This window comes from Acomys russatus, chromosome 5 (genome assembly GCF_903995435.1).
Source record: "Acomys russatus chromosome 5, mAcoRus1.1, whole genome shotgun sequence".
NCBI lineage: Eukaryota > Metazoa > Chordata > Mammalia > Rodentia > Muridae > Acomys > Acomys russatus.
This window is the reverse complement of record NC_067141.1, coordinates 61565318-61592116: the sequence shown is the minus strand read 5'-3', so window position 1 is coordinate 61592116 and position 26799 is coordinate 61565318. Positions and strand designations below refer to the sequence as shown.

The 26799-nt window shown below is 50.8% G+C and overlaps 1 protein-coding gene across 1 annotated transcript; it reads left to right on the top strand.

The window, feature by feature from the left end:
• On the top strand, positions 1-26136 carry Pyroxd2 (pyridine nucleotide-disulphide oxidoreductase domain 2). Its single transcript, XM_051146588.1, has 16 exons — positions 1-145; positions 3180-3199; positions 4916-5009; positions 5098-5171; positions 11307-11462; positions 13392-13545; positions 15689-15750; positions 15831-15928; positions 17743-17884; positions 18257-18391; positions 19627-19699; positions 19962-20118; positions 22500-22654; positions 23622-23728; positions 25209-25329; positions 25992-26136. The coding sequence occupies exons 1-16, from the start codon at positions 19-21 to the stop codon at positions 26060-26062; spliced, it is 1746 nt and encodes a 581-aa protein (XP_051002545.1). The 5' UTR covers positions 1-18; the 3' UTR covers positions 26063-26136.
• The last annotated feature ends 663 nt before the right edge of the window (positions 26137-26799 follow it).

Here is a 26799-nt window from a genome sequence, read left to right as displayed (position 1 = left end):
AAATTGCTAGGGGTAGAAATGGCTGCCAGCGGCCGAGGTCTCAGCAGGGCCTTGCACTCCTCTGCTGGTCCGGCTTGGAAACGAGCTCAGTCGGGAGCCAAGGGGCGCCTGAAGCCCGAGTACGACGCCGTGGTGATAGGAGCAGGTAAAACTAACGAAGGCAGAGCCAGAGCTCAGGGAGGGAAGGCAGCGAGCGCCCTGCCTGCCCTCAGGCCTTTGGGGGGCCCTCCAGGGAGCCCCGCTGCCGCCTCTGCAACTTGCCCGTGAGTCCCAGTGAGCAGGGCCTGTGATGGAAGCGCCCCACCCCCATCCCGGACTAGGAGTCAGGAGTCCTTGGTTACAGTTCCACCCTGGGCTTGCTATGTGGTCTAGAAGGGTTAAATCTTCCCGTCTAGAATGAATGACAAGAAGGACTTGGTAAACTCAGGAGTTTCTCCATATCTCCTGCCAAGTGAGTGAGTTCCCTCCGCAGGAAGGAAGCCTCTGGTGCTTAAGAACTTGGCACTGAGGGCAAATGAAATCCTGTACTCTGAGCCCTGAGTTCTGGTACCTAGCTCACCACTGAGAGCACCCGTCCAAGGAGGAAAACCAGAGGGTTTTGTTCTGTTTTGTTTTCATAAATAGAAGAGCTGTTTGCGGGGCTCCCAGAGACCCGCTTCCCACAGACAATGAATGACACCGGCTACAGTGGTGGTCCAGCGACATTTTGCTGACTCTGAGGCTAGAGCAAGCACTGAACTGTGCTGGGTACTGAATGCCGTGAGGCACAGCCTAAGGGCAGGCTGCCCTCCACACCACCGCCTTCCTGTTCTCACTTGTGGGGCCTGAAGGCGTTTATTTCCAGCTGGGCTCTTAAGTAGATGATAACAGGTTCGAATTTCCTTGGGACTCACCACACAGCTTTAAATGCTGGCCTGCTTTGGCTTCTCTGTGTGTCTGCCGAAAGGCATCCTCTCCAATGTGTGCACACATAAATGTGTGTTATACACAGACTTGTGTTTATTATCGATACTAAAATAAAGATGCGTCTCACGGAACTTTGAAAATCAGATATATGGTGCTCTTGACTTAAATGCCATGTTTTTCTATTGAAAACACATTGACCTAGTACTCCACACAGGGACCCAAGCTCAGCAAGCTCCATTCAAGGGCCATCAACCGCTAAATGGACAGCCCTGGAGGCCTGGGGATTAGCAGATCCTGCAGCAGAAGGGGACAGGTCACCAGAAGCAACAGGAGAGTCAGTCAGGATTTGGCGGGGTAGGATTCTGGACTTTCGGATTTGTGTCCCTTGTCACTTGAAGTCTGTTTGTCCATCCATGACTGAACTGGAACCAGTTACCAGGAAGACTTTCCTAGTTTTCCAAGGTTGGTGAGCACCACTAACGAAAAGCCAAATATCCGCCATGTTTGTTACAGCCTTGCAGCAGGCTGAGCGCGTCTCCAACATTTCAGAGCCTAATCCCTTGACACTGCAAGGCTCCACGTTGCATATGAAGAATACATCACATACACGCCACTCTCTGCCTTACCTATGAGAAAGTTCAAAGCAGTCACTCATTGTTAAATGTCTCTCTGAGAACCAAGCCAGGTGAAGCCCAGGGCTGCCTGCCTTGAATTTACATGTATACTCAGAGGATGGCTTCTCCAACTGCAGGTCCGAACCAGTGGCAGGTCCAACAAGCATTTTTTTTTCAAAACTTTCTTATGAAAATTATCTAACATTCTTTTTTTAAAACACACACACACACACACACACACACACACACACACATAGTTAGTGTTTCTCAACCTGTGGGTCGAGACGCTCTCATGGGGACTGCATATTAAATTTCCTCATGTCAAATAGTTACATTATGATTCATAACAGTAACATAATTACAGTTATAAAGTAGCAACAAAAATAATTTTATGGTTGGGAGGCTCTCCACACCATGAGGGACTGTTTTAAAGAGTCGTAGCATTAGGAAGGCTGATAGCCATTGTATGACATAGGTTTTCACATACACCTGTCAGAGGCTGGGTTAATACTAGGGCACGGAGCTTTGGTTCTCCGAGAACGTTTGTTAGTCAGCCTTATGCCAGGTCATGATGTAAGGTACATTTATTCTTGTGAATCGTGAGCAAAAGGGCTTGAAAACTCCAGTTTCAGAGACTCCATTAATAAATGAGAAGGTAGCTCAGTGACCTCTAAAATTCTGGATGTCTCCATGTGGGAAATTTAAAACAAAAGCTATTCAGCCATGAAGAAACTCATCATGGGAGTCATTGCTGCTCCCCCTACTCATGGGCATTTGTCGGATAAGAGTTGAGCCTTTTATTTGAGCCCACACTGGGTCGTCCCGGTGGGTGCTGAGAGATCACAGCTGTCTACTGACACCGGAAAGGCTGAGTGGCATCTGTCACCAAGGAGAAAAATGACCAGGAGCCCCAGAGCTGCCTGACAACCCTTGGGCCTGCTCTCTGCCAGTCAATGATCCTCCTCCAACAGCCTAGCTGCCTCATGAGCATGAGGAACAGAGCAGCCTGGGGCCTGTGCAATCGGGGTAGCACTGGTGCCACGGGAATTACTGGGAACTTGTGAGAAGTCAGGGTCCAACACAACTCCCCATCTGCAGACTGGAGCCACCTTGTTACTGGTGCACACCTTGAAGCGATATGTGTTAGTCACTTCATTTTTTTTTTTTAATTTTTGAACTATTCATATTTCTTTGTTGCAGTACTAGGGACTGACAGAGCCATTCCCATGTGGATTAAGCCTTTGGGGGCACTACTGTGCCTGGTACAGCCACACGAGGGTCAAACAAGCTATGTGTGACAGCAACTGTCCCCCTGAATGGCACTCGGCTGGCTGGATAGGCCCTGCCCACACATACTAGCAAACGGCCACCTTTCCTTCCCAGCGATGTAAACCATGCCACTTCCATGCATGGTCACCAGCCCCCTCTAGGGTCAGAAGTCCAGTAACTGTGATCTTCTCCTTGACCTTGAAGCAGGAAACAGTTTCTTCTAAGGCCAACAGGACTTGGATGGGGTGAGCTTCCTGACTTCTCAAGGTGCTGTCCCGAACCCAAATATGGGACAAGGGAGAGGACACTTAGGGGCTAGGGATACAAATGGGACCTCAACACTTAAAGCACATGTACTTAGTAACACTGTGCTCTCTCATCTCGTTGCAGGACACAATGGGCTGGTGGCTGTGAGTACACATTTGGTCCCACTTCACTGCCCCCCTGAGCAAGTGGCACCCAGGAGCGAAGAGGAGGGTTTGAAAAAGCAAGCAGAGGAGAGGCCACAAGAGAAAAGGGAAGGGTGGTCTAGTGTTGACCCAGGGCCAGTTAGAGGGGACATCCTTGTCCTTTCCCTACGGCATATGGTCTCTACAGCCCGTGGGAGGGTCTGAGGTTTATAAAATGTCAGTCACCTGCATAGAGGAGTGAGTCAGGTGTAGAAGGCTCTCTCACACCGAGTTGGAGGCAATTTGTGCTGCCCAAGGAAGAACTTGTTGGAAAGAACCTAATACAGGGTTTGGAAAAATAGAGGCTTGCTCTAGCTAAGATACTATCGCCAAGGACGACAGCCTTATCTGTAACCAAGGGGGGAGTGTTCGGTATTTTGTAGAAGGGACAGAGAACCCCCCTTTGTTTGTGCTCAGACAGCGCTGTGCATTGGACCTGGTCTCAGAGCACCCTGATTCGCAGATGCCATTCTGTGAGGTAGTTTCTGTCTCTTGAGAGAACAGTGTAGCTGCCCTCTGTGCACCAGGACAGCTTCCCGAGCCAGGCTCTACTCTGTTTTCTCCTCAGTACATCTGGAGACTAGATCCCAACACCTCTACTCGGCAGCTCAGGGAGCCCGAGGCAAGCTGTTGCCCTCACGGAGCCCCAGTTTCCGATCTGTAAAGTAGGGGGAACCATAGCAACTGTTGCTAGCATGTCAGGCTAGATACAGCCACATAGCAGTTATCAAGTGGACTTTGCAAAATGTGACCTATGAACTTCACCATCTGTATTGCCACATTGTTACTAGTGGTACAACCTCTCCCTCTCCCTCTCCCTCTCCCTCTCCCTCTCCCTCTCCCTCTCCCTCCCCTGCCCTCTCTCTGTAGGGCTGTACGCCTAGACTAGCTCAGCTCAGTACATATTTATTAATTTCCCGCTAAGTACTGGAGAAAACGTCATAGAAACCCTGTATCACTCATTTCCCCCAAATAGTTTTGCTACAGCCACAGCACAGTGTCCATTTACTGCACGTGCCATAGGTGTCGGGTCATGTGCAATAAAGCACATTTGAAGTACCTATTACAGAGCAGCTAAGGCAGCAGTTCTCAACCTGTGGGTCTCAACCCCTTTGGGGGGGGTCACACACCAGATATCCCACATATCAGATGCTTACCTTATGATTCATGACAGTAGCACAGTTATGAAAGAATTGTATGGATGCGGGGGAGGGGGTGGTCACCACAGCACAAGGAACTGTATTAAAGGGCCACAGCCTTAGGAAGGTGGAGAACCACCGGGCTAAGGCAGCCCTCGCTGGCCCTGTGCAGCCACAGAAGTCAGCTTTGTAATCATCAGCCCCATCTTTACAGGTGAGGGAACTGGGACGCATGGATCAGCAGAAATGAGCATGAGAAACTGAACCGGTTCCCAGTCTCGCCATATTGCCTTTGATGGAAGAAGAGCGTTTGCTCTGTCCTGGAGGAAGGACAGGAACAGGCAGGGTAGACAGTGCAATATGCATCCCTGGGCACCAGGCCTCTCCTAAAAGGAAAATCATCTTCATCCGGGAAGTAGAGGGGCAGATGTAGGGACACCAGATCTGAAAGGACATCACAACCAAGGGTTATGCAGGCATTGTAGTTAGGGTCCCTGGTCAACCTCAGTGGATCACGAAGAGGCCTCTGTCCTCCCAGGCAGCGTATCTCCAGAGACTGGGGGTGAACACCGTGGTCTTCGAGAGGCGCCATGTGATTGGGGGTGCCGCTGTCACTGAGGAGATTGTTCCAGGTGAGCCCCAAGAAGTGGCGGGGTGGGGGTGGGGGTGGGGAGAGGCAGGGGTGATCAGGGGTGACTGGTTCTTCTGATTTGGTTCCAGGATTCAAGTTTTCTCGAGCATCTTATCTCCTCAGCCTACTGAGGCCACAGATTTACACGGACCTGGAGCTGAAGGTAGAGCTGTCCCTCGTAGCCTGGCGGTTGGCCAAGGGTGGGCGTGGGTCCGTGTTTCCGACCTAGGAGCGGGGCATCATATCCTGTGGCCTGAGCAGCTCCCAGCCTGAAGTCTGTCTTCTCGTCTGGCCTCTGTTCTGTCCCACACCTATTCCTTCGCGTGCCACAGCTTGATTGTGTCCCAGCTACTCTGTGTTTTATAAGCTGGGAAATCTCAAGTAAGAAGCAGGCCTCTTCAAGGCTTTTGTTGTGGTTGTTGTTTTAGCCTCAGACCTACAGTTTGCAGGGCAGTACCTGGCTGGTGCCTTGGGCGGGGACTTCCAGCTCTGCCCTGGCTCCCTTTACCTCCTGATATCTTCTCTGGTCTTCAAAAAGCACCTGCACACAGCCTTGGGCACCTGGGTTTACACAGCTGCCTGATAGGCCCTCCTTAAACCTTGACAGCATGAGCAGAGAGACCTGTCACTCTGGGCAGAGACCCCCTTTGCACATTCTTGGTCTCAAAGATAAAAGTATTCTAAAACAGACCCAGACGGAATCTCGGGCAGCTAACTGGAGTTAGAGGGAGGCTACCTTGAATATGGACGTCAAGACATCGGGTCAGAGGATGGGGCATGGGGAGGAGATGGAGGGTAGGAAGAGTGACAGTTACATTTTTAAATCGTATGCAGAGCAAAAAGGTGTGCTTGTGAGACACAGCGTAGCGTAGGCACACCAGAGGGAGAAAAAGGATTGAGTACCCACACCTTAGCCCTGGGTTTTTGTTAGAGGAGTTTGAGATTTCTCCCTTCCCAGGGTGACATGGGGCTCCACCCTTTAAGTCCAAGCCAAGAGGGAGTGTCGAACCTTAGTGTTTTGGGTTAGACTTACAGTCTGCTAAGAGTTAGTTCTTTTGGGTGGCCTAGAACTTGGGGGTTGTACCTCGAACAGGGACAGGTGGTGAGCATTGCCCTCGGTTTACCTTTTACTTGTGTGACCAGGAAGGAAAAGGATTTATTACCACTAGTTTGCCCTTTTATTTTGTTGACATTGGGCCAGGAGGGACTGACTGTATTTACTGTGATCAGTAAATAGAAGGCCAGGGTTCAGGCCTTGGCTCCTCTTTAACCCCCGCCATCAGTGACAGACAGCTAAGGCCCTCCTTTTGCTGGGATAGTTTCAATGTAACCATGAGAGGCAAGAACATGAAAAAGTTCCAGGCAGCTTGGAGATTTTCCATAGCGCCACCTGCTATCTGCTCCTGGTTCCTCCTCTAATCCCCCACCCTCAATCCCCAACAGGCCTGCAGTGAAGGTCTGAGACCTTGGGGAGTAGCATTTGGGTGTGTGACAGAAACTTTCTTCCTAAAGGCCTGGCTGTTCCTCCCACTTTCTTAACTCAGTTGTTGCTGCCTTTGGCTCGGTTTTATTTAGTTGTAAAACGGAGTTTTCTCTTTAATGTGTGTGTAGATCTTGCCTAAAACATATCCCCCATCCCTCCCCTGGTTCACACTTTTGTAGAGGGAGCTACTGACCACCACCATGCCGTTTATCTCAGAGGCCTGGGGCCTCTTCTGGCTGTGGGGCCATTTGGAATGGATTCTGGAAGCCTCTTCCCTGCCCCTGTCCTCTCCTAGTCTGCTAATCTTTGTGCACAGGCAGGCTTGCCTTCACCCACCTCCTCCTTCAAACAGACACAGCCTTGTAAACTCAACCGCCTCATTTCCGAGGCTGACTTAGCTTCAGTGTGCTGGCCAGGCTGTCTCCCATCTTGGGAGAGAAGAGCTGTGGAGCCTCATAGTGCATGAACTCTGCTCCTGTGGAAACGAAGAAGACACAGTTTAAAGCGCTTTGCTCTACAACAGTGGTTCTCAACCTGTGGGTCACGACCCCCTTGGCAAACCTCTATCTCCAAAAATTATTTATGTGGTGATTCATGACAGTAGCTAAATTACAGTTATAAAGTAGCAATTAAAATACTTCTATGATTGGGGGAGAGGGGTTCACCACAACTTGAGGAGCTGTATTAAAGGGTCACAGCATTAGGAAGATTGAGAACTGTGGTCCTGCATCCCAAGGTGGCAGGTCCTGTCTCTCGCTCAGGGGAAGCTAGAGAGCTTTAGGGGTGAGGCTTGTGGCTTGGGAACAAAGCTGCATTCCCAGCCTCTCTGAGGGAGGTGGGAAGTGAGGTTCCACCCCTGGTGTCACAGGTAGCTCTTTTCAGAGTGAGACTACAGTGCTCATAAGGTAGGGGGAGACTCTGGAGCTCCAAAAGTATCACAGCTCTTTGTTTCATCCACCATTTCAGGTGCTGCAGGGGATGGGGGCAGTTGCCCATAATCTGCTGGCAGATAGGGTGAAACCCAGGCTCAGTGGGTGCTTCCCCACAGGGGGTCAGCACCAAGCTTTTGCCAGTGGTTGAGCAGGCCCCAGAGACTGCAAAGGCAGTTCCCCCATTGCTGCCTGATCACCAGGCATCCAGCGGTGGTTCCCCTGGAATAAATGGAGTCTCAGACAGTCATGGTAGAGTGAGAAATCAAGCCAGACTTTACTTGTGAATCAGGAATTTATAAGCCCTGGACAGCGGGAGGTGGGGCAGAGGTCATAGGGGTGAATGTGCCTGATTCACTAGGGCTAAGGGTGCCAGGATACTTAATCTGCATACAGCAGTACTGTGGCTCAGTAGCTTGTGCCCCTTATCACAGGAAGGAAAAAAACAGTCCTTAATTATCCTTTGTGTGAGGGGATAGCACCTAGGTATAATTAAGGGCCATTTGCTGGAAGCTAGGATCTCAGCACCAGGCAGGTTACTTCCGAGAATTCTCTGGGCTTGTTAAAGTTCCTCATCAGGAAAGGGTAGGGGGCTGTATTTTCTTTTAAGACTATGCGACTCCTCTTACAAGATCTGGGGTTACCACATCAGGTGGAATGAGAACCCTGCTAAGAAAGGGAGTTCGGGCTTCATAGACCGAGCGCGCAAGAGGTATCCAGAAAAGTCAGACATCGACCTTACCCAGCAGAGAGCCATGGCGACAGAATCAACTGTGAGGCTCTGTGAGTTGGTGACAACAGAAGCCCGAAGGAGAAATTATTATTTTGAGAGAGAGAGAGAGAGAGAGAGAGAGAGAGAGAGAGAGAGAGAGAGAGAGAGAGAATGGAGAAGATATAGGATCAGAACTGTATAGAACTGTACCCGAAGCCTGGGGTTCAGTGAGGTGTTGGTACCATACTATAGCTGAAGGGAACTTGTATGAATAGAGCACAAGTTCATGGTGGCAGCTCTGGGGAGCCTAAGCAGCCTTAGCCTTCCCTCCCCTCCCATCCTTGGGGCCTTTTCTAGATCTCTTCCATGTGTATGCCTCCCACTCAGATATCACTGGGAAACCTGCCTAGGCTGAGACCTTCAAACCCAGTGGTTAGTGGGAATGGCCTAGATGCTAGTGAGGAAGTGGGGATCACCAAGGTTCCTGCTCAGAAGTCTGCTTTTATAGCTACGGGACCCAGAGCAGCCTTTTTACAGCATTCTCAGGGCTGAGACACAGCTGGGCCTTCCCTGTCCCTCTGCCTGAGAGTCAGGGCGAGCAGAGGAAGGGCCTGCTTTTGTTTTGTTACTTGAGGCTAAAAGTGCATACCCTGAAAAACTCATGGACGTTGTGGGGGGCCAGTTTAGCATTCTCTTCCTCTTTCCCCTTCTAACTTCTCAGGAATGACAAAGGTATCATTTAGAAGTTCTAAAATCATTTGAAATGACAGCTTCTTCTGGGCTGTTTATCGACTGCATTGTTCAGTGTTCCCTGAGGGGCCTGCTTTATGCCAAGCTCAGGACAAGGCTGAGGACAGGCACAGTGGGGACTCAGAGACACAGTAAGAGAATGGTCTGTAGAGGTAAGTGACAGAAAGAAAAACCAGAAGACTGTGATAGGAAGAAGTGAAGTTCTGCCCTCCCCGGGTGACCAGGAACTCCTTCTAGAAGGGGGTGACACATGAGCTGATGTCCAGATGACAAGAAATCACTAGCCACATGGACATCTGAGAGAGAGAAAGAGCTCTGGTCACAGGAGTGTGGAAGTAGGCAGGCCAAGGCGAGTAGGAACAGAAAGCAGACCCCCCCACCCCCCCCACCCCCCGTGGCCAAAGCAGTCCACTACAAGGGGGATTTGGGAACAGGGCGGGGCCCGGTCACACTGGGAACGCATTTCCTCCAGGAACTGCAAGAAGCCAGAGGAGTGTTTAATCAGGAAGCAGAAGCTTATAAAGGATTAGTTCCCTGGCCTTGGCCATAGATACAGGAGGCAGCTGCTCAGTGGACCACAAGATGGCAGTCTGCGACGAGGGCACAGGGCTGGAGAGGAGTGGACATCGTCTACAGAGCTGATCTAGCACTATAAGAGACATCAGTGGTGAAAGAAAGGGAGGAGCTGAGGGTAGCCCCTTCAGCTGGACGGTTCTTCATAGCAGGAGGAACCAAGGCAGGGGCTGGAGAGCTGTCTCCGTGCCTCAATCAAGAGCACTTCCTGCTCTTGTGGAGGTGCTACCTTCAAGTCCCAGCACTCATGTGACTGCTCACCCCATCTCTAGCTCTCGTTTCAGTGCATCTGATGCCATCTTCTGACCTTCACAGGCACCTGGCACATAGGCTGTCACACACACATGCACGCATGTGCACACACACACACACACACACACACACACACACACAATATCTGTATACATAAAATTAAATTTAAAAACAAAGGCTCAAGGTAGAAGTTTCTTCAACTTGTAATAAAGACTCAATTTTATTTTATTTTTTAAAGGCCCTACCCACATCTGGATTCTGTTCTGTAGCGTTCCGACACTCGGGGGATGGTCTCTGGTTTGGTCAGCTCCCGGAATGTCAGAAAGGTCTTTAGTTTCCATGAACTTTCCTACCTCTTCAACTCCCACATCTCGCTTTTATCCTCTAAGGCACAGTCTCATCAGCAACATCAAGTCACCAGTGCACATAGCAAATGTGCTGAGCCCATGTGAAGCCACAGCAGTGGGGAAACAGACAATGCCCCCACCTCAAAGCACGTGTGATCCTCTCAGAGAAAAGGAGACAAAGTGTACATGCAGCTGACCATGTGGTGACAAGGGCTTTGGGCAGAATACAGGTTAAAGGGACAGAGAGCATGCCAGTGAGGTGGGGGTGGAGGGGCGGGGCTTGCTGATAAGCATGTGAGCAGAGACATAATGTGGGAGAGCGGGGGGGGGGGGGGGGGGGGGGGTGTCAGGCCATGGATCGGGACAAAGAAGTCTCCAGAAAGCAGTCACAGTCCATTCAGCTGTTGTCAGTGCACAGTCTCTGCTGTGGCCCTTGGGAGAAGCCAGTGAGTTCTGAGGAAGCTCTGCTGTGAAACATCGTAAATCAGACCCTGACTTAAATGCAGCAAGGAGACTTCCACTTAAAGAGACCTTGCAGTAAACTAGACTGCCATGCAAATTTAAGAGTTATGTGACTAATGTATCCACCTTGTGCATATGGATTCTCATATAACTGTTGCTTTATTGTGTTTTGAAACAGGGTTTCTTAGTGTAGCCTTAGCTGTACTGGACTCACTTTTTAGACCAGGCTGGCCTCGAACTTACAGAGATCTGCCTGCTTCCACCTCCCAAGTACTGGGATTAAAGGCATGTACCGCTGTACCTAGCTTTATTGTTTATTTTTTAAAGTTTACTTATTTTCTTGAAGTGAGGGGAGGTGGTTATAGATGAGGGTCCCAGGGTCTGGGAGTCACAAAGATGTAGCTTTGAAATAATTATCTTCCTTCTACAGTGGCATGGGACAAACTATTTAACTCCTCTGAACTTCCTTGTTATGTGTCTGCAGAGGGCAATTACATCTCAAGAGTTATAATGTAACTGTGCAGTGCACTTTCTGATGACGTATAGTGTGTATGGGTGGGGCAGTATGACGTGTTACAATATGGTACACATGGTGTCGTAGTGTGTGCCTTAGCTTTATTGGTCCACCACTGGGTGTCTGGACAAGAATGTTAAGAAGATAGGAACCAGCTCTGAACCAATTGCAAAACAAACAAACAACAAAACAAAAATGGTCCCACAAACAGAATTAGAGGAAGGTCAAGTGCAGAAACACAGACCCCTAAAATGCCTGTGGATTTTGTTTCTGCAGAAACACGGGCTGAGGCTTCATCAGCGAGATCCCTACTCCTTCACCCCCATGCTGGAAGATGGTACCCTGAGCAAGGTGCCCAGGTCCCTTCTGCTGGGCACAGACATGACTGAAAACCAGAAGCAAATCTCTCAGTTCTCACGGAAGGACGCTCAGGTAGGGAGGGTGAGCAGGGACTGAAGTCCTCCCTCAGCAGCCAGAGCAGGCTCTTGAGAGGAAACAGATGTCCGGGCTGTGGCTGAACAGGCCACTTTTCCTGGACAACTCAGTCCATGCTAGCCTTTGACCTTAGGCATGTTGGGAAGGAGAGGTAGACAGCGGTTAAGACCAATAGACTGGGATTCCTGGAGTTGCTTGTGTTCATCTGAGGCTGCTGGCCAGGCACTCTGTGTGTGCCCGATTTCATAAAGCAATCTCTGGGATGCATTATCCCTCTGTTGTTGCTCAGAACCCCACATGTTATCCATCCCAAAGCCCACGAAAGCCCACAAGAAGAACCTAGGACAAGAAAATGTTCTTTCAGTTTGACATCAATCCCTGACAGCCAAAGCAAGAAAGCATCCACCACGGTGGTGTGCAGATCAGCCTCTCCAAACACACACCAGATGGAGAAAGCATGCTGCTGCTGCTTCCTGCAGATCTAGTGCTGGCTTTGTCCAGATGAGACAGTGGGTGATGCAATGGGCTTGGTATGGTGGGTTCTGAAGTTGAGGAAGCATTCTAGAATGGCTGTTCTTGTACCAGCCTGGATGCCAGCTGCAGATGTGGCATGAAGTCCTATCTCAGTAGAGGCGTGTTTATAAAGAAAACCGAGGTACGTGCAGTCCATGCACTTACTTTCTGGTGGGCAAAGCCCAGACAGCCACAGGCATGCCCCACTCACTCCTTTACCCAGATCATCCTAAGTCTGGCCATGTTAGCTGCTGTCCTCACAGCTGTGACAGAGTACAGACTACAAGCTTACAGGAGGAAAGATTTATTTGGCTTGTTGTTTGAGAAGGAACAGTTCGTGATCGTAGAAAGGCTTTGTGATGGGAGCAGCTCACAGCTGTGGCAGCAGGAGCGTGAGGTACTGGTATTTCTTGTCAGCTGTCAGGAAGAAGAGAGCTCAGTGGAAGCAGAGCCAGCCTGTATCCATCAGAGCTTTCCTGTAGGCTCCTGCCGAACAGTCCCATGTGTCAGAGGTCCTACGGTCTCTCCCAAACGGCATCCCTAACTATCCCAGTACCTGCTCCTGGGAGGGACATTCCTGATCATAGCACTGGCTGATTAGCATAGCTACCCTCCTCCCCTGCAGCCGTGAGCATCTGATGTAGTGGGCTGAGGACTCATTATCCCAGTGCCTGTGGCCCTGTCTGCTAGTGACCACCCAGGGAGGCCTAGGTCCATTTCCTAAAGGAAGCCAAATACGTCACTCAGTCTATAGTTTTGTGCTTGAAAGTTGTCTTTTTTTTTTTTTTTTTTTTTTTTTTTGCAAGCCTGGTCTAGGGAAACGTTTCTTATTAGTTACAGTTTTTTTTTTTTTTTTTTTTAAAGTTCTTTACCACAGAACTTTATTTATGTAAACCACAATTTCCTGGATTTATCCATATATACCGCTGAGCCCAAACTCAAAGTCCTGGGCTAAGATATTTAAGAACTTCTGGTGGCAGCATCCCTGTTCCTGTCCCCCAGCTCAAGTGAGGAAGGCAGAGTTTGGAACACAGGTGTGGACAGTTATGCTGTGGAGGCTGCTGACTGAGAGGATACAGGCTTGTGTGGATGCCTGGGATGAGGCAACATGTCAGACTGAGAGACCAGAAATGAGCGGTTAGCACGCTGGGAGGAGAGTCGCCTTCCGCCATTCACAAACAGAGGACATAGAGAGAACTTCTTAATGGTTTTTATTGTAGGGCCTGACACCTCAGACACCTGATAGTTTTGTGTGGCTGGTACTGGCCCATGCTGACCTTGGGCTGGGAATGTGGTCCAAGAAGCCACCAGGGCTGCACTGTGGGAGATGGCAGTCCTATGGGAATGTGTGACACAGAGGACCAGGCATGGGGATTCTGGACTGCGGGATACTAACATGAAGCTCCGTTGCAGGCCTTTCCCAGGTACGAGGAGTTCATGAAACGCTTGGTGCTAGCCATTGACCCCCTGTTGGATGCAGCCCCAGTGGACATTGCAGCCTTCCAGCACGGCTCCCTGCTACAGAAGTTCAGGGCACTGTCCACCCTGAGGCCCCTGCTAAAGGCAGGTAAGTCTGAAGTACAAGCATCTGAGTGTGGGGGTGTGGAGGTGACCTTCATGGAAACAAGCCTGCCTTCTGGATACCTAGACCTAAACCTGAAGCTCCAAGGCAGCTACCAGATGGAGTCCGCTAATAGGCCATGGCCCACAGAGGCTGCCAGGCACTCCCCCCTGAGAGTTTTAGCCTGTGCTCCCCTAAAGACAGGGCCCAAGACAAAGGGTTGTGATTACTTGGAAGGGTGACTCCAAGGTACCAAAAAAAAGGAGGTGGGGAATGGAGAAAGAAGCTATGGAGTGCATTAGTTACTTGGTGTTGCTGTGACCAAATACTGTGACCAAGTGACTTAAGAAAGGAAGTGTTTATTTTACCACAAGGTTTCAGAGGGTTAGAGTCCATAATGGCAAAGACAGCATGGCAGCGGATGGCTGGAGCAGGAAGCTCGCTGATCATACTCCATGCACATGCAGGAACCAGACTGCGAACTGAAAGGAGAGAGGGCCTATAAAGTCCTAAAGCCCACTCCCAGTGATGTACTTCCTCCAGCAAGACTCTCTCTCTTAAAGGGTCCATAACACCTCAAACAGTGCCAACAACTGGGGGCCAAGTATTCAAATACATGAATGTAAGGGCAGCGGCGGAGGGGGTGTGTGTGTAGGGGGGAGGGGCACACATATTTTATTCAAACCACTGCTCTGAGGGAATCCAGTACCAGGTTTGTGTTGGCACTGGCCATTGGGTGATGGGTGATGAGACAGTGGCCCTGGTGAGACTCTGAGGAATGTACCCCTAAGAGATATGGAGGTCCTTAAGGACCACTTCTAAGAGAAGGAAGGGGCCCTGTCCCCAACTGGTCAGGGGTTCCCTCATGACATGGTGACCTCTGGGCTAGGCATCTACACTCGAGTTGATGTGGTGCCGGAGAAACCCAGAGAAGAAAGGGCTCATCTCACTGAGGCCTCCATTTAATGCTGCTGAAATTCAAGATGTGAAGCCGATCAAAGCCTGCACGAATCTCGTTGCCACGGCCACAACTAGAACATGATCTAAGAGCCAGGAGAATTGGAAGAACTGCCTCCTATGAGAAAGACTACTACATTTAGACCAAAAAATAAAATAAAATAAAAGGTCTGTGATCAATTATGAGGTCTTCCGTGGGTCTGCAATAGAAGCTTTATCTGTATGCTGTTATTTTTCCACCACCCTTTGGGTACACAGATAAATTCTCATATCCTAGAAAAATACTGAACCGGTTAGCTATGGTCACAAGAAAAAGAAACCTCAACAAAACTCCTTCGGCATCTGAAAGCCAACATTTATTTCCCATGTGTCTTTGTAGTTCAGTGGATCCCAGCAGGCTCAGCCAGTCCAGTCTGGCCTCATGCACATGTTTGTGGCTGGGAGCAACCAGCAGTGCCTGCTCTGCTCTTGCTGTTTGTCCTGTGTTTGGAAGCAGCATGTGACACTGGCATGTACATCAATAGAGAGGCATGGGGGGGGGGCGGCAAGTCCTGCAGTGCCAGCCAGTTACAAACTTCCATCTGTGACACATTCATAAATATTCCACTGGCTAGTGAGCCACACGGATAAGCCCAGAGTCAAGGTACAGAGTAGGTCCGCCAACTGTGTCCGACGGCTATCCCTGCAGTTATAGAGAGAGTCTGGAAATGAAGGGAGCGAGTAGACGTAGTCACCAACAGCGAAAGTAGACACTCCTTTTCAGATTACCAGTCCAAGGAGCTTCGTGCAACGATGATAATAATCATTAGCAAGTCATTAGGATAATGTTTATTAAGCAATTACTATTGCCAACTGCAGAGGTATGCAGTGGAGACACACTGGCCAAAACCGGCGATCCCTGTCCTTTCACTGAAATGTAACTGGTGCCCATGAAATTACGAATCACCTCTATTTCATTTAATCCCTACAGTAGCGTATGAAATACATCTCCCATCTTACGAAGAAACAGACTCGGAGCTGAAGATGTTTAAAAGGGGGCCCAAAGTCTTATAAGGGGTGACAAGCACACACTGTCCCTGAATGTCACACTGTCTCCATGGAGTCTCTGCCTCTTACTGTTCTTTCTTCTCCGAGAATGGGAACAGAGTCTCTTCAAGGCCTGGCTCGCCTGACGTGTGTACTTCTCTTTCAGGGCGCACCCTGGGAGCCCAGCTCCCCCAGTACTATGAGGTTCTCACAGCCCCCATTTCTAAGGTGAGTGTGGCCAGATGTGGCCCAGAGATCTTCTCCTGCCTTCCAGGCCCCTTGAGCCTTTCTGTGGCCTTGCTCTCCAGGTGCTGGACCACTGGTTTGAGTCTGAGCCTCTGAAGGCTACTCTGGCAACCGACGCCGTGATCGGAGCAATGACAAGTCCCCACACTCCAGGGAGTGGGTGAGTAGGAACCAAGGAGGGCCTGCAAGAGGCTAGAGGAGGACACACTTCCTAAGGAGAGCAAGCTCACAGCCAGCCATCCTCTGAGCTTACCTAGCTCAGTGGGCATGGAGCTCAGCATACTTGCTTGCTGAATGAACTCTGGGTCCAGAGTCTCATTGCGAGTGAGAAGCAGAGCTGACTTCCAGCTCATGCCATCTGAGCCCCAGCATTTCTTCTTAGCTGTTCTTCTCCATGAGCCTCCAGGCAAAGCCTCTTCCTGCTGTCAGTATCTTCTGCCTCCTCCTGCTCCTTCGCTCTCCTCCCAGACACCTCTCTTCTCGGACTCACACACCTTCCTGCCAGGGTTGGGAACGCCCTCCTCTGTGAGCAGCTGTGTGCCTAGAGCCTGATCAGAGAAGAGCAGTCAGACAGTGAGGGCTGTAGCTCTGTTCCGAACTCCTTGGCCTCTTGTAAGAGCAGGAAGTAAGTGTGTGTGTTTGTGTGTGTGTGTGTGTGTGTGTGTGTGTGTGTGTGTGCGCGCACACATGCAGATATGGGTGTATAGAGATGGAAGGGGCCACCAAGAGTGCACTTAAGAAGCATCTAGAACTGTCAGTGTAGGACCCCCAGGAAGTGGCTTTTCAACAGAGGTCAAGCCTGTCCTAATTCTCCAGGGCTATAGAGAAAAAGCATGGGCAGTGTTTGCTGCACTCTGCCAAGCCCTTGACTAATCCCCCAATGTGGATCTACCACCTCCACCCCCACCCCCTGTCCTTTTCTCTTGGGTCTCAAGGAAACTGAGCTACTGGCAAGCTTGTAAAACATGCCTTTCAGAAAACCCATTGCTTCACTTAACAGCTATTGATGAGCCAGGTGCTGGAGACGCAGTAGTCAAAGGACCAGAAATTCTCACAAGACAGAGACCTGGGGCAAGCAATGGCTGTAAATTGTGGACCGTGTTCTAATAGTGGGCCAGCAGGGAAACTGTCCTGCTATTAAAAAAAAAAAAAAAGGAAAAGGGGAAAAAAAAGCAGGAAATGTTTGGTCTGAAATGAGGTGAATGAAATGGGTTTGCTGAAAAAAAATGAAGAAGAAAAAGGTCTCAGGCTAGCAGTACAGCAGGTGCAGAGGCTGGGGTGGAAGGGACAAGCGCTCCATTCCAGCAAGCAAAGGGATGTGCAGTGTGAGGAGCATGGTAGGACAAGGCTCACACCAGGCAGGACACCATCCGATGACACTGACCTTTCCCCTTGGCCAATACTGCACAGCAAAGGCTATCAAAAGAAGGGTGACAAGAGCATCCGGGCCCTGAGACAGGGATCCAGGCTCCCCAAAGGGTGGCCTGCAGGGGACTAAGTGCCAAGGAGAATTGATGGCCCCGGTATGGCTGTGTGAGGGAGAAAAGAGAGAGGCAGCTTGTCGTGGGCGTCTGAGCACCCTGCAGAAATGACGCAGGGTCAAGGTTGGCACCGCACCTTCTGTTGGAACACTGAAAATGCCCTTTATTTGGGTGTGGACACTGAAAAAAGAGCAGTTCAGAGAATGGGGAAGGCACTGGGTTTAACATGTGTGCCAGAAATGCACACATGTAGAGATGCCTTTGGGAGAGAGACATCGGCTGGTGCACGGAGGCTGGAGTCCTAAGTCACATATATGCGCAGGGAGGAAGTATGGCATGAGAAAGCAGGGCGCTGAGCTCATTCAAAGGCTCAGGGAGAGGGCCTAGATTGGGAGGAAAGAGTTGAAGGTCCAGGACAGAAAGTGCTATTAGCTTCTGAAACCAATGACAGGGTCCTGCCTCAGCCCCCCAGTGCTCTGTGCTCTACCCTCAGGTATGTCCTGCTGCACCATGTGATGGGCTGCCTGGAGGGGATACAGGGTGCCTGGAGCTACGTCCAGGGTGGCATGGGTGCCCTCTCTGATGCCATTGCAAGCTCAGCTACTACACATGGAGCGACTATCTTCACAGAAAAGGTGTGGGCCCCTCCCCCAACCCTGGCTATTGGCCCGGATGCAGGGTAGAACAGTCTCAGATTTAGAGAGACCTTCAAATTACTCAGAAGTCCAGAATCCAGGCCCTCGCTTCTGAAGCGTGGTGACAGCTGAGCAGCTGTCATCTAGGCCCACTCTTCCGGCTGACCCTTCAAGCTCACCAGTCACGAAATGGTGCATGGGCTGTGTTCCACGGTAGATGGGTGGGTAGCATCAATGCTCCCCGAGAAGCCTTTGGTTTGAAATGGATCAGGGGTGAAGAAGCATTGATGCCTAGGACCCACCCCTACTATTCTAAACCTGGGCTTCCTTCTGGGGACTTTGCCGGGGGGCTGTCTCTTGCTGGGGCTCCAGACTGTGGCTAAGGTGCTGGTGAGCAGTGAAGGACGCACTCGAGGAGTGGTGCTGCAGGACGGCGAGGAGGTCAGGAGCAGAGTGGTCTTGTCCTGTGCATCGCCGCAAGTCACTTTCTTGGAGCTGACACCACAGGTGAGGTGGGTCAGGGTAGAGACAAAATACCTGCCAGAGCGGTCTCGAATGTGGTGTGAGGAGTTAAGATTACTTCAGGGTGGTCGATCCAAGGACTAAGCCTTATTCTGAAGAAGTGGGTAGCTTGCAAACAGTGGAGACGCCTCATAGGTGACAGGGAGGTGAGGGGACTTGGACCACACAGATGGCAATAGGCCAAGCCAGTGCCAGAGCCCAGGTCTGGCTCATAATTCTTATGACTTCTCCGCTTTTGCCAACTCTGATTCTACCATCTGCCAGTGATCTATTGCAATATTAATGCTGGGAATGGAGGTTTGGGAGTTGTTCTGTTTTGTTTTGTTTTGTTTTGTTTTGTGTGTAGCAGAGTCATAAAACTTCTGGGCAGATAAGCCCTCCTCTCATAGACAGAGAAATCAGTTGTCCTTGGCTGGTTCAGCTGCTGGGGCCTGCATGTCACCTGCAGTGGCTGTGGCTCTCTGCTGGTCTTGACTAGACTCAGTTCTGTTTCTGGGAACTGGCTGACTGTGGCTGGTCCCGGACAGAATATGGTGGAAAGACAGAGTTGGGGGGCTCAGGCGTCCCCTCAGCCTCTGGCTCGGGGGCTCTAGCATGTTCTCCGGCCTGGCAGAAAGCGACAGTCGGCAAGGACAGCATGCTCCATATTGTTTCACCTGGGCCCAACTTATTTGCTGCCGTTGGCTAAATCCAGTCTCCCAGACAGTCCAGGGGGAGGATGAGGAGGTTACTGTGGAGGAACATGGAAAGGGGCTTACATCCAGGAAGGGCTCAGGACTTCGGAACAATTGGTCACACCTCCCCTGTCCCTGAAAGATAAGATAATGTGTGTCTTTTCAGGCAGCCTCATCTACAGGTAGGCCTACTCTTGGGGGCAAAAGTAATAATGTCTCTGAATATTTCCACTAACAAAATTCAATAGCTCTCAGTACATATTGTTAAGGCAACTGTGAAACAGCAAGGGCTGTGAGTGGAAGGAGTATAGTGCATAGAAATGTCTATCCCTGTTCAAGCAGGACAAGGAGAGAGAGAGCTACACCCAGCCAGGACAGTCAGCCAGGTGCAGAGGAAGACAAGTTTAGCTTGGAGGGAGCTCTCACAGAGGAGGAAGTTTGGGGCTGAGTTCTGAAGGAAACAGAGGACCTCCTTAGGTAAAGGTTGGAGGACTGGTCTGAGCTCTTTGGCTGCCTGGGGCCTCTCAGAGAGCTCTGTCCTTCCAGGATTGGCTTCCTGGAGCCTTTGTGAAGAGAATCTCCCAGCTGGACACACAGTCTCCTGTTACAAAGATCAACGGTGAGAGACGTCTGATTGCATCTGCCTCTTGACACGTCTGTGTGGGAGTGTCCAAGTCAGAGGAGCCTCAGCTACACTGTTCTCCCCCTGTCCTGAACCCAGCTTGTCCCAGCTTGTCCCCAGTTTGTCCCAACTTGTCCCATCTTGTTTGTCCCCAGCTTGTCATACTTTCAGACTTCTGGCCTACTGGTCAAGCAGGTGGTAATTATCACAGGAGGACCCTGCAGGGCTGGGGGCCTGACCTGACCTTTTGCCTCCTCAGTGGCTGTAGACAGGCTGCCCAACTTCCAAGCAGCCCCCAATGCTCCCAGGGAGCAGGCACAGCCTCACCATCAGTGTTCCATCCACCTGAACTGTGAAGATACTCTGCTCCTCCACCAGGCCTTTGAAGATGCCAAGGGTGGCCTGCCTTCCCAAAGGTAGGTGAGGCCTGGCCTTTGTGGCCTCCTGCATGTTCTGAGGCAGGAGCCTGGCTTCATTTACCTGGTGCTAAATCTTCAGTGTTCCAGAATCAACCTGCCTATGACTATCCATTTCTTTTTTGTGGGGTTGGGGGTTGAGACAGGGTCTCTCTGTGTTAGCCTTGGCTGTCCTGGACTCGCTTTGTAGACCAGGCTGGCCTCAAACTCACCACTCCCAGCTGACTATCCATTTCTAAGAGCACTAAGTGTCAGACAAAGAATCTGAATATGAGAGCAGTGGAGATGAAGGGGGGCCATGTTGGGAGTGTGCCCGGCAGGTAGATGGAGAGCAGTCCTGAGGAGGATAGCATTCAGAATCAGAAAAAGAGGTGCTGCATTCTGGGTGAGAGAAGAGGTTCTCAGATTCGGTGACAACAGAAGGCATGCTCACTAAGCCCCTAATGTGTTTCTGAGGAGCCCCTTTACCCAAGCTCCTAAAAGCACCCCATCCCAGCTGGGCTCTGTGGGGCCTATACCCTTCATGCTCTACGTTGCTCAACAGACATGTGCTGCATCCCACTCTGGGTCAGGCTCCACACCAGGCGCAGGTCGTATGGCCGGGGAGGTGAAGCAGACACCAAGTTTATGATAATCCTGGTGCCTAAGAACTCACAGCATAAAGTAAAGGAGAGGCGCAAGGCTGCTCTTGTGGAGCCTACTTTTTGTCAGCTCAGACACAGACCACCAAGAAGGACCCACACCAAGCTCTCTGCTCCGTGCTGGCCAACAGTATGCAACAATAATAAAGACTGAGGGAAAAAGGAAGACAGGCCAGAGGAGGTCTGCTTTTTAAAAGTGAAGGCCCCTCTGACGAGGTGACATTTGAGCAGTGAATTGAAGGAAGCAAGACTTGTGTGGATATCTGAGGAAGAACACCCAGAGAGAAGGGCAGGTGTAAAAGCCCTGTGACAGGGGTGTGCCAGAGTGGAGGGTGCAGAGCCACAGCAGCTGCCTGGGCATTGTCCCTTGCCTTAGCTTTCACCAAAGGAAAGCCTGACTTTTCCTTTAGAAAGACCTCCTCCGTGGTGGCTCACGCCTTTAATCCCAGCACTCGGGAGACAGAGGCAGGTGGATTGCTGTGAGTTCGAGGCTAGCCTGGTCTACAGCGTGAGTCCAGGGTAGCCAAGGCTACACAGAGAAACCCTATAAAGAGAAGACACCTGTTGTAATTGGTTCCTGTGAGGGCCACAGGACAGTGGCTGGGACCTGGGTGGAGACAGAAGTGATGGGAAGTGTTCAAGTAGACATGTTTTAAAGGTTTGAGGGTGAGATTTGCTGTTGGACAAGATCTAGTTTGCGAGTGAGGAGTGACTGGAAAATTATGAGAAAGGTGGAGGCTTCTGGGGAGGTTTGAGAGAATGTTAGGCATTAGGGTTTGGACAATGACAGGAGAGGAGAGGCCATCAGATATCTAAAGAGAGAAAGATGTACAGTTGGGGGATGCTGGTCTGAGAAAGGGCATTTCACACGGCTTTGAAAAATGCTCGTGCGATCTAGATCTATGGGAATGGTTCCAGCATCTCCAAGGCTGTGGTTACCAAAGGCTGTTACACTCGGGTCCCTTTGGTGAAATGGCAGAGCTTGAATTTCACCTCCTCACACCCTCCAGTAGACCATCAGTCATCTAGATGACTTAAAATGCCTGTGTGCATGCCGGGTAAATGGCTGCCATGCAATATCTTTTATGGAATGACACCAAGGGGGAAAGCCGGCATGTTCAGCAAGGTCTCGTTTTCTTTTCTTTTCTTTTTTTTTTTTTTTCAATCTGTGGCTAGAGAAAACACAAAGCCCTCAGGCATGGAGGGCCGAATGTCTCCAGAGATCTGAGGATCTTGTGTGTCAGCTAGGAAAGCTGTTGGCTATAGGCAACCATGGTTGGTTGGACATAGGGCACCATACTGTGCTGCTTCAATAGGCCTAGATGCTCTGCTTTGCCTGTTCCAGATATAGTTCCTGGGCCAGGAGGGCAGGGACAGCTTGGTTGGACCCTGACCACTGGGGACTTGGGCCTGACCCCTTCATGGTTCTCACTATCTGGACCCTGGTGGTGTCTGAGTTGGGGAGTCCGGATTAGAACACAGGTCTGTGGGGAAGGAAGACAAGTCCAGGACACAACTCTGAGCCAGGTGAGGGAGGACCAGAGCCCTGTGTCTTGGTCTATAGGTCTAGAGGGATGCAACAGAGGTGCGCTGGACTACGCTAGCTAACATGGCTTCTTCACACTGACAATCATCTCAGGCTGGTAGTCTCTGAGGGCCTTCATTAATCTCGTGCCACCTCAGAAAGGCCCTGAGCTCTTCTCTGCAGTCCTGACCCTCTCTGCTCCCCCAACATCACAGGCCCATGATTGAGCTCTGCATCCCTTCATCGCTGGACCCCACCCTAGCTCCACCAGGCTGCCATGTGGTCTCCCTCTTCACTCAGTATACACCCTACACCCTGGCAGGAGGCAAGGTCTGGAATGAGCAGGAGAAAAACACCTACGCAGACAAAGGTAAAGAGTGCAACATGTGATAGCTAGCCGTGGGATCCATTGGGCGCGCGTGCGCGCACATACACACACACACACACACACACACACACACACACACACACACACACAGCCTCAATCAAGCTCAACACTGTCATCAGGAAAGAGATGTACCCAAGGAAACCTCATGTCAACATGGTGAATAGGTGCTGTGATAAGGCACTAAGTTGAGAAAGCCAAAAATACAATGTCCCAGGCTAGAAAGATGGCGCCACAATGGCTCATGTTTAAAAAGCCTGGTAACCTGAGTTTGAAAGCCTAACAAATAGTAGAGGGAGAAAACCAACCCCCAGAAGTTATCATCTGACCTCTACACATGCACTGAACCACACTCACTCACTCTCACAGACATACCCACTCACACACACACACATGCATGCACACACACATTCTCACACTCACACACACTCATACACACTCACACACTATATAACACAGAACATTTTTTTATAAAGCAGAGGACTCCACTCTTGCCTGCAGTTGCTCACAGTCCAGTGGGGAGGCTAGCAAGGGAGCAGCCGACCACCACGGTACATTGTGCTTTATGGACCGAAAGAAAGAAGCCCTGAGCCAGAGGCGAGGAGAGCACTCAAGGGAAGAAACCCTGAGCTTGGTTTTCAACAATGAATGAGGATTGGCCTGAATATAAAGAATGTTCCAAGCAAAAGAAACAGCTTGGGCAAAGCAATGAGAAGAAAGCGACTTCATATATTCAGGAGGAGACAAGTAGCGTTGTTTCAGGTCAGGGTAAGAGATGAGAGAGCGAGGCTGGACTGACCACAGGCTTTTCTGACAGAACATTTATTTGCTCATGGGTCACTTTTCATTTGTTCTTTACTTACTGGCATACAATTTGCATAGGATAAAATAAACCTCGACTCTTATAATAAACTTAAGAGTTGCACAACCTCATTGTGCCCTCTTCTTCCAGTGTTTGACTGCATCGAGGCCTACGCCCCTGGCTTTAAGAGTTCTGTGCTGGCCAGAGACATCCTCACCCCACGGGATCTAGAGAGAATCTTCGGCCTTCCTGGAGGGGTGAGTGTAGGCCCGGGCCCCCCTCCCATTCTCCTCCCTATGTGCCTCCCGGCTGGCTCCTTTGGCCTTTCCCAGCCTTCATTAGGGAGTGGTAGAGCCCATGGCTGAGTAGAGACAGAATAGAGAGGACACAGACACACAGGTGCCACTCAAGAAGGTCACTGTAGGAAGCCAGCCTCAACTTCCCCACCAGCCTTTTCTAAAGAGAGCTCCCTCCCTGAGGAAGTAGGACCTTATAGTAAGCTTTACTGTACCAGATAAAGGAGACTGGAGGACAGAAGCCAGAAGCCTGCCTAGGAGCCTGTGATGGGGCAGGGGACCCGGTGAGGAGGCAGGGAGCCCCTGAGGAGTTTGGAGTTCCATGATGAGGCAGCTCTAACCCTGCAGCCTCTGGCCACAGTGCCTACTGAGACTAACAAGGCCAGAGGGAGCTGGGTGGTCTGTGATGCACATCAGTGTACCCAGCATGGACACAAGTAACGCCATCGTGTTATACCTACCTTGATTATATGCTAAAAGGATCAGATTTGGAATCCATTAGGCTAAATAAAATACACTATTGACATAAGTGTCACCAATTTGCCTTTTTACTTCTTAAATGTGGCTCCTGGTACATCTAAAATTGCATGCACAACTCTGGTCATTTTCGCTGTGTTTGTTTAAACTGATCCAGACAGAAGGCAAAAGGCAAGGCAGCTGGGAGAAAGAGGGACTGAGGGGACTGATCACAGTGTGAGGCAGGGAGGGGTGAGAAGTGTCGATGGTAGTATGATCAGGCGTGAGTGGACGTGACATGAAGGTTGAATGAGAGGCTGAGGACAGGGCGGTTCTGAAGGCAGGATGGTTTGAGAGAAAGGCAGGTTTAGGGAAGAAGTCATTGCCACGGGGACCAGATGAGAGGGCAGAGTAAGAGGGACAGCCCATGGTGACATCTGGCAGATTCTGCTCTCCTTTGTTCGGGACACCCACTGCCTTTCTGGGCCAGTCTGTCCCAAGCCAGTGAGTAGAACCCGCCCCTACTGTGCTGTGTCTGCTGTTAACAGTGAGGCCCATGGAACCGGGGGTGGGGTGGTGGGAGGTGCTCAAGGCCAGATTGCGATGATAGCTACCCAAAGATCCAAGCCCCAGCAGGAGCCTGTGCCAACGGAGCAAGTCAGTCTGCTGTCTTCCCAACAGACTGAGGGGTTTTGTGGTCCACAGCCAACCCTCACCCCCCCCCACACACTCCCCGTTTTCTTTCCCACTCAATTTCCCTGTGCTCTATAGAGGCCCCTACTCCTCTTTCTTCTGGATAAAACACCCCTGTGAGTTTCGCCCAAAGTCTGGGCCGCATCCTTCTTTTCTCCCACCCTCACTTAGGAACCCAGGGAACTATCCGGGAAGCAGGAGGGACTGGATTAGAGGATAAGAAGAGGCAGCCAGGGCGGCAAAGGCCACAGCACCCCCACTCTAACGGCTGTAGCCCTGCCTGCCTCCACAGAACATATTCCACGGTGCCATGTCCCTGGACCAGCTCTACTTTGCCCGCCCGGTGCCCCAACACGCTGACTACAGATGCCCTATCCAGGGCCTGTACCTCTGTGGAAGCGGGGCCCATCCTGGTGAGTGACCTAATTTCTGTGTGGGTTGTAAGGGGCTTATGGGGTGAGGATCATAAGCTTGTGGGAAGAGGAGGATGTGGGGAACCCTCTTGGGGTTCCAAACCCTCTGTGCAGGGTAAGCACACAGCAGCATCTCTGCCAGGCTGCCTCAACCCACAGCTTTTGGTAAACCTCCTCCCACCCAGGCGTAGGGACACATTCTAATGGAGGGCAGAGGCAACTCCTCCAGGGGCTGCGGAGACTCACACGCCTTAATTCCTCACCCATATGTGAGACCAGAAAGGATCAGTAATGTTTCTCACCTTTGAAATTCTTTACTGTACCAACTCCAAGCCTAGCTGACTTCACTGTGACTGTCATCTCCTAGTCACACCCTCTCTGTGCTCTGGGCAAGGCCTCCCATAGTGAGCTGTGTCTCCTGCCTCCTCCAGATCCTTAAACATTTAGCTTTACCTGCTAAACTGCCAAGTGCCTCCTGGCTCAGCAGGTAGGCTGGCAGAGTGTGGAAGTGTGGGATAGGAGGCCAAGGTGGCCACAGCCTGCCAGCCCTCCCCCAGCTGCGTGTGGAAGCAGCAGGGAGCCCAGACAGCTTGGCAGTTGTTCCATTTGTGGCTGTTCTCTGAGCCCCGCCCTGTCCCTTCCTGGTGGGCTTCTGGTTCCAGGAGGAGGCGTCATGGGAGCGGCCGGCCGGAATGCAGCCCATGCAGTCTTTAGGGACCTCAAAAGCATGTGATGCTGGACCAGCTCTGACCATGGGGACAAGTCTTCCCTGTACTTCTGAGCCACCTATCAGCCCACCCCCCACCCCCACCCAAGATGCCTTGCTTCAAAAGATGCCACCGGAGACAGCTGCATTAGCAAGGTGCCCTTGTTTCTTAATCAGGGCCTGAGTTACATTTAGGGCAACTTCACCTTGCCTCAGGCCTCGACAGATTAGCTGGATTTGTCTTATTAAAAAGTGTTTCATATAGAGATTGCTTGTATTGCTTTTCTATGTGTCTATAGCTTGGAGGAGCTGGCATACCAGATGGACACAGTCCATCTAAGGAATGGAAGAATTTGGTCCAACTGTCCCCTTCCTGTCAGCAGAATTGCCACTACCAACTAATTGGAGGACTGGCCTGCCAGGGCCCAGACAACTACTGCCATGTCCCTGTCACTGTAATAACAAACTCACAGTTCTAGTGACCCACTAGGTCACCCTCAGGCACACAATGTACATAAGCAAAGCATTGTATCTCAAGCCGTCAAAAACCCCTGGTCAGGAAACAGCAGTTGCGGGTAACCACAGTGTGAGGTCCCCAGAAGCTGTGCCTTCCAGATACCAGAGCGTTCCGCCTTCCGCTTGCTTAATGCTAAATCTGCCCTGCCTGTCACTAGCCCTTTCAACATAAGTCTCATTCTGCACTGAGTTGGGCTGTCAGTGTCCAGCAGAAAGAAACACAGTGTGGGTCCCCTAATAACACCTGC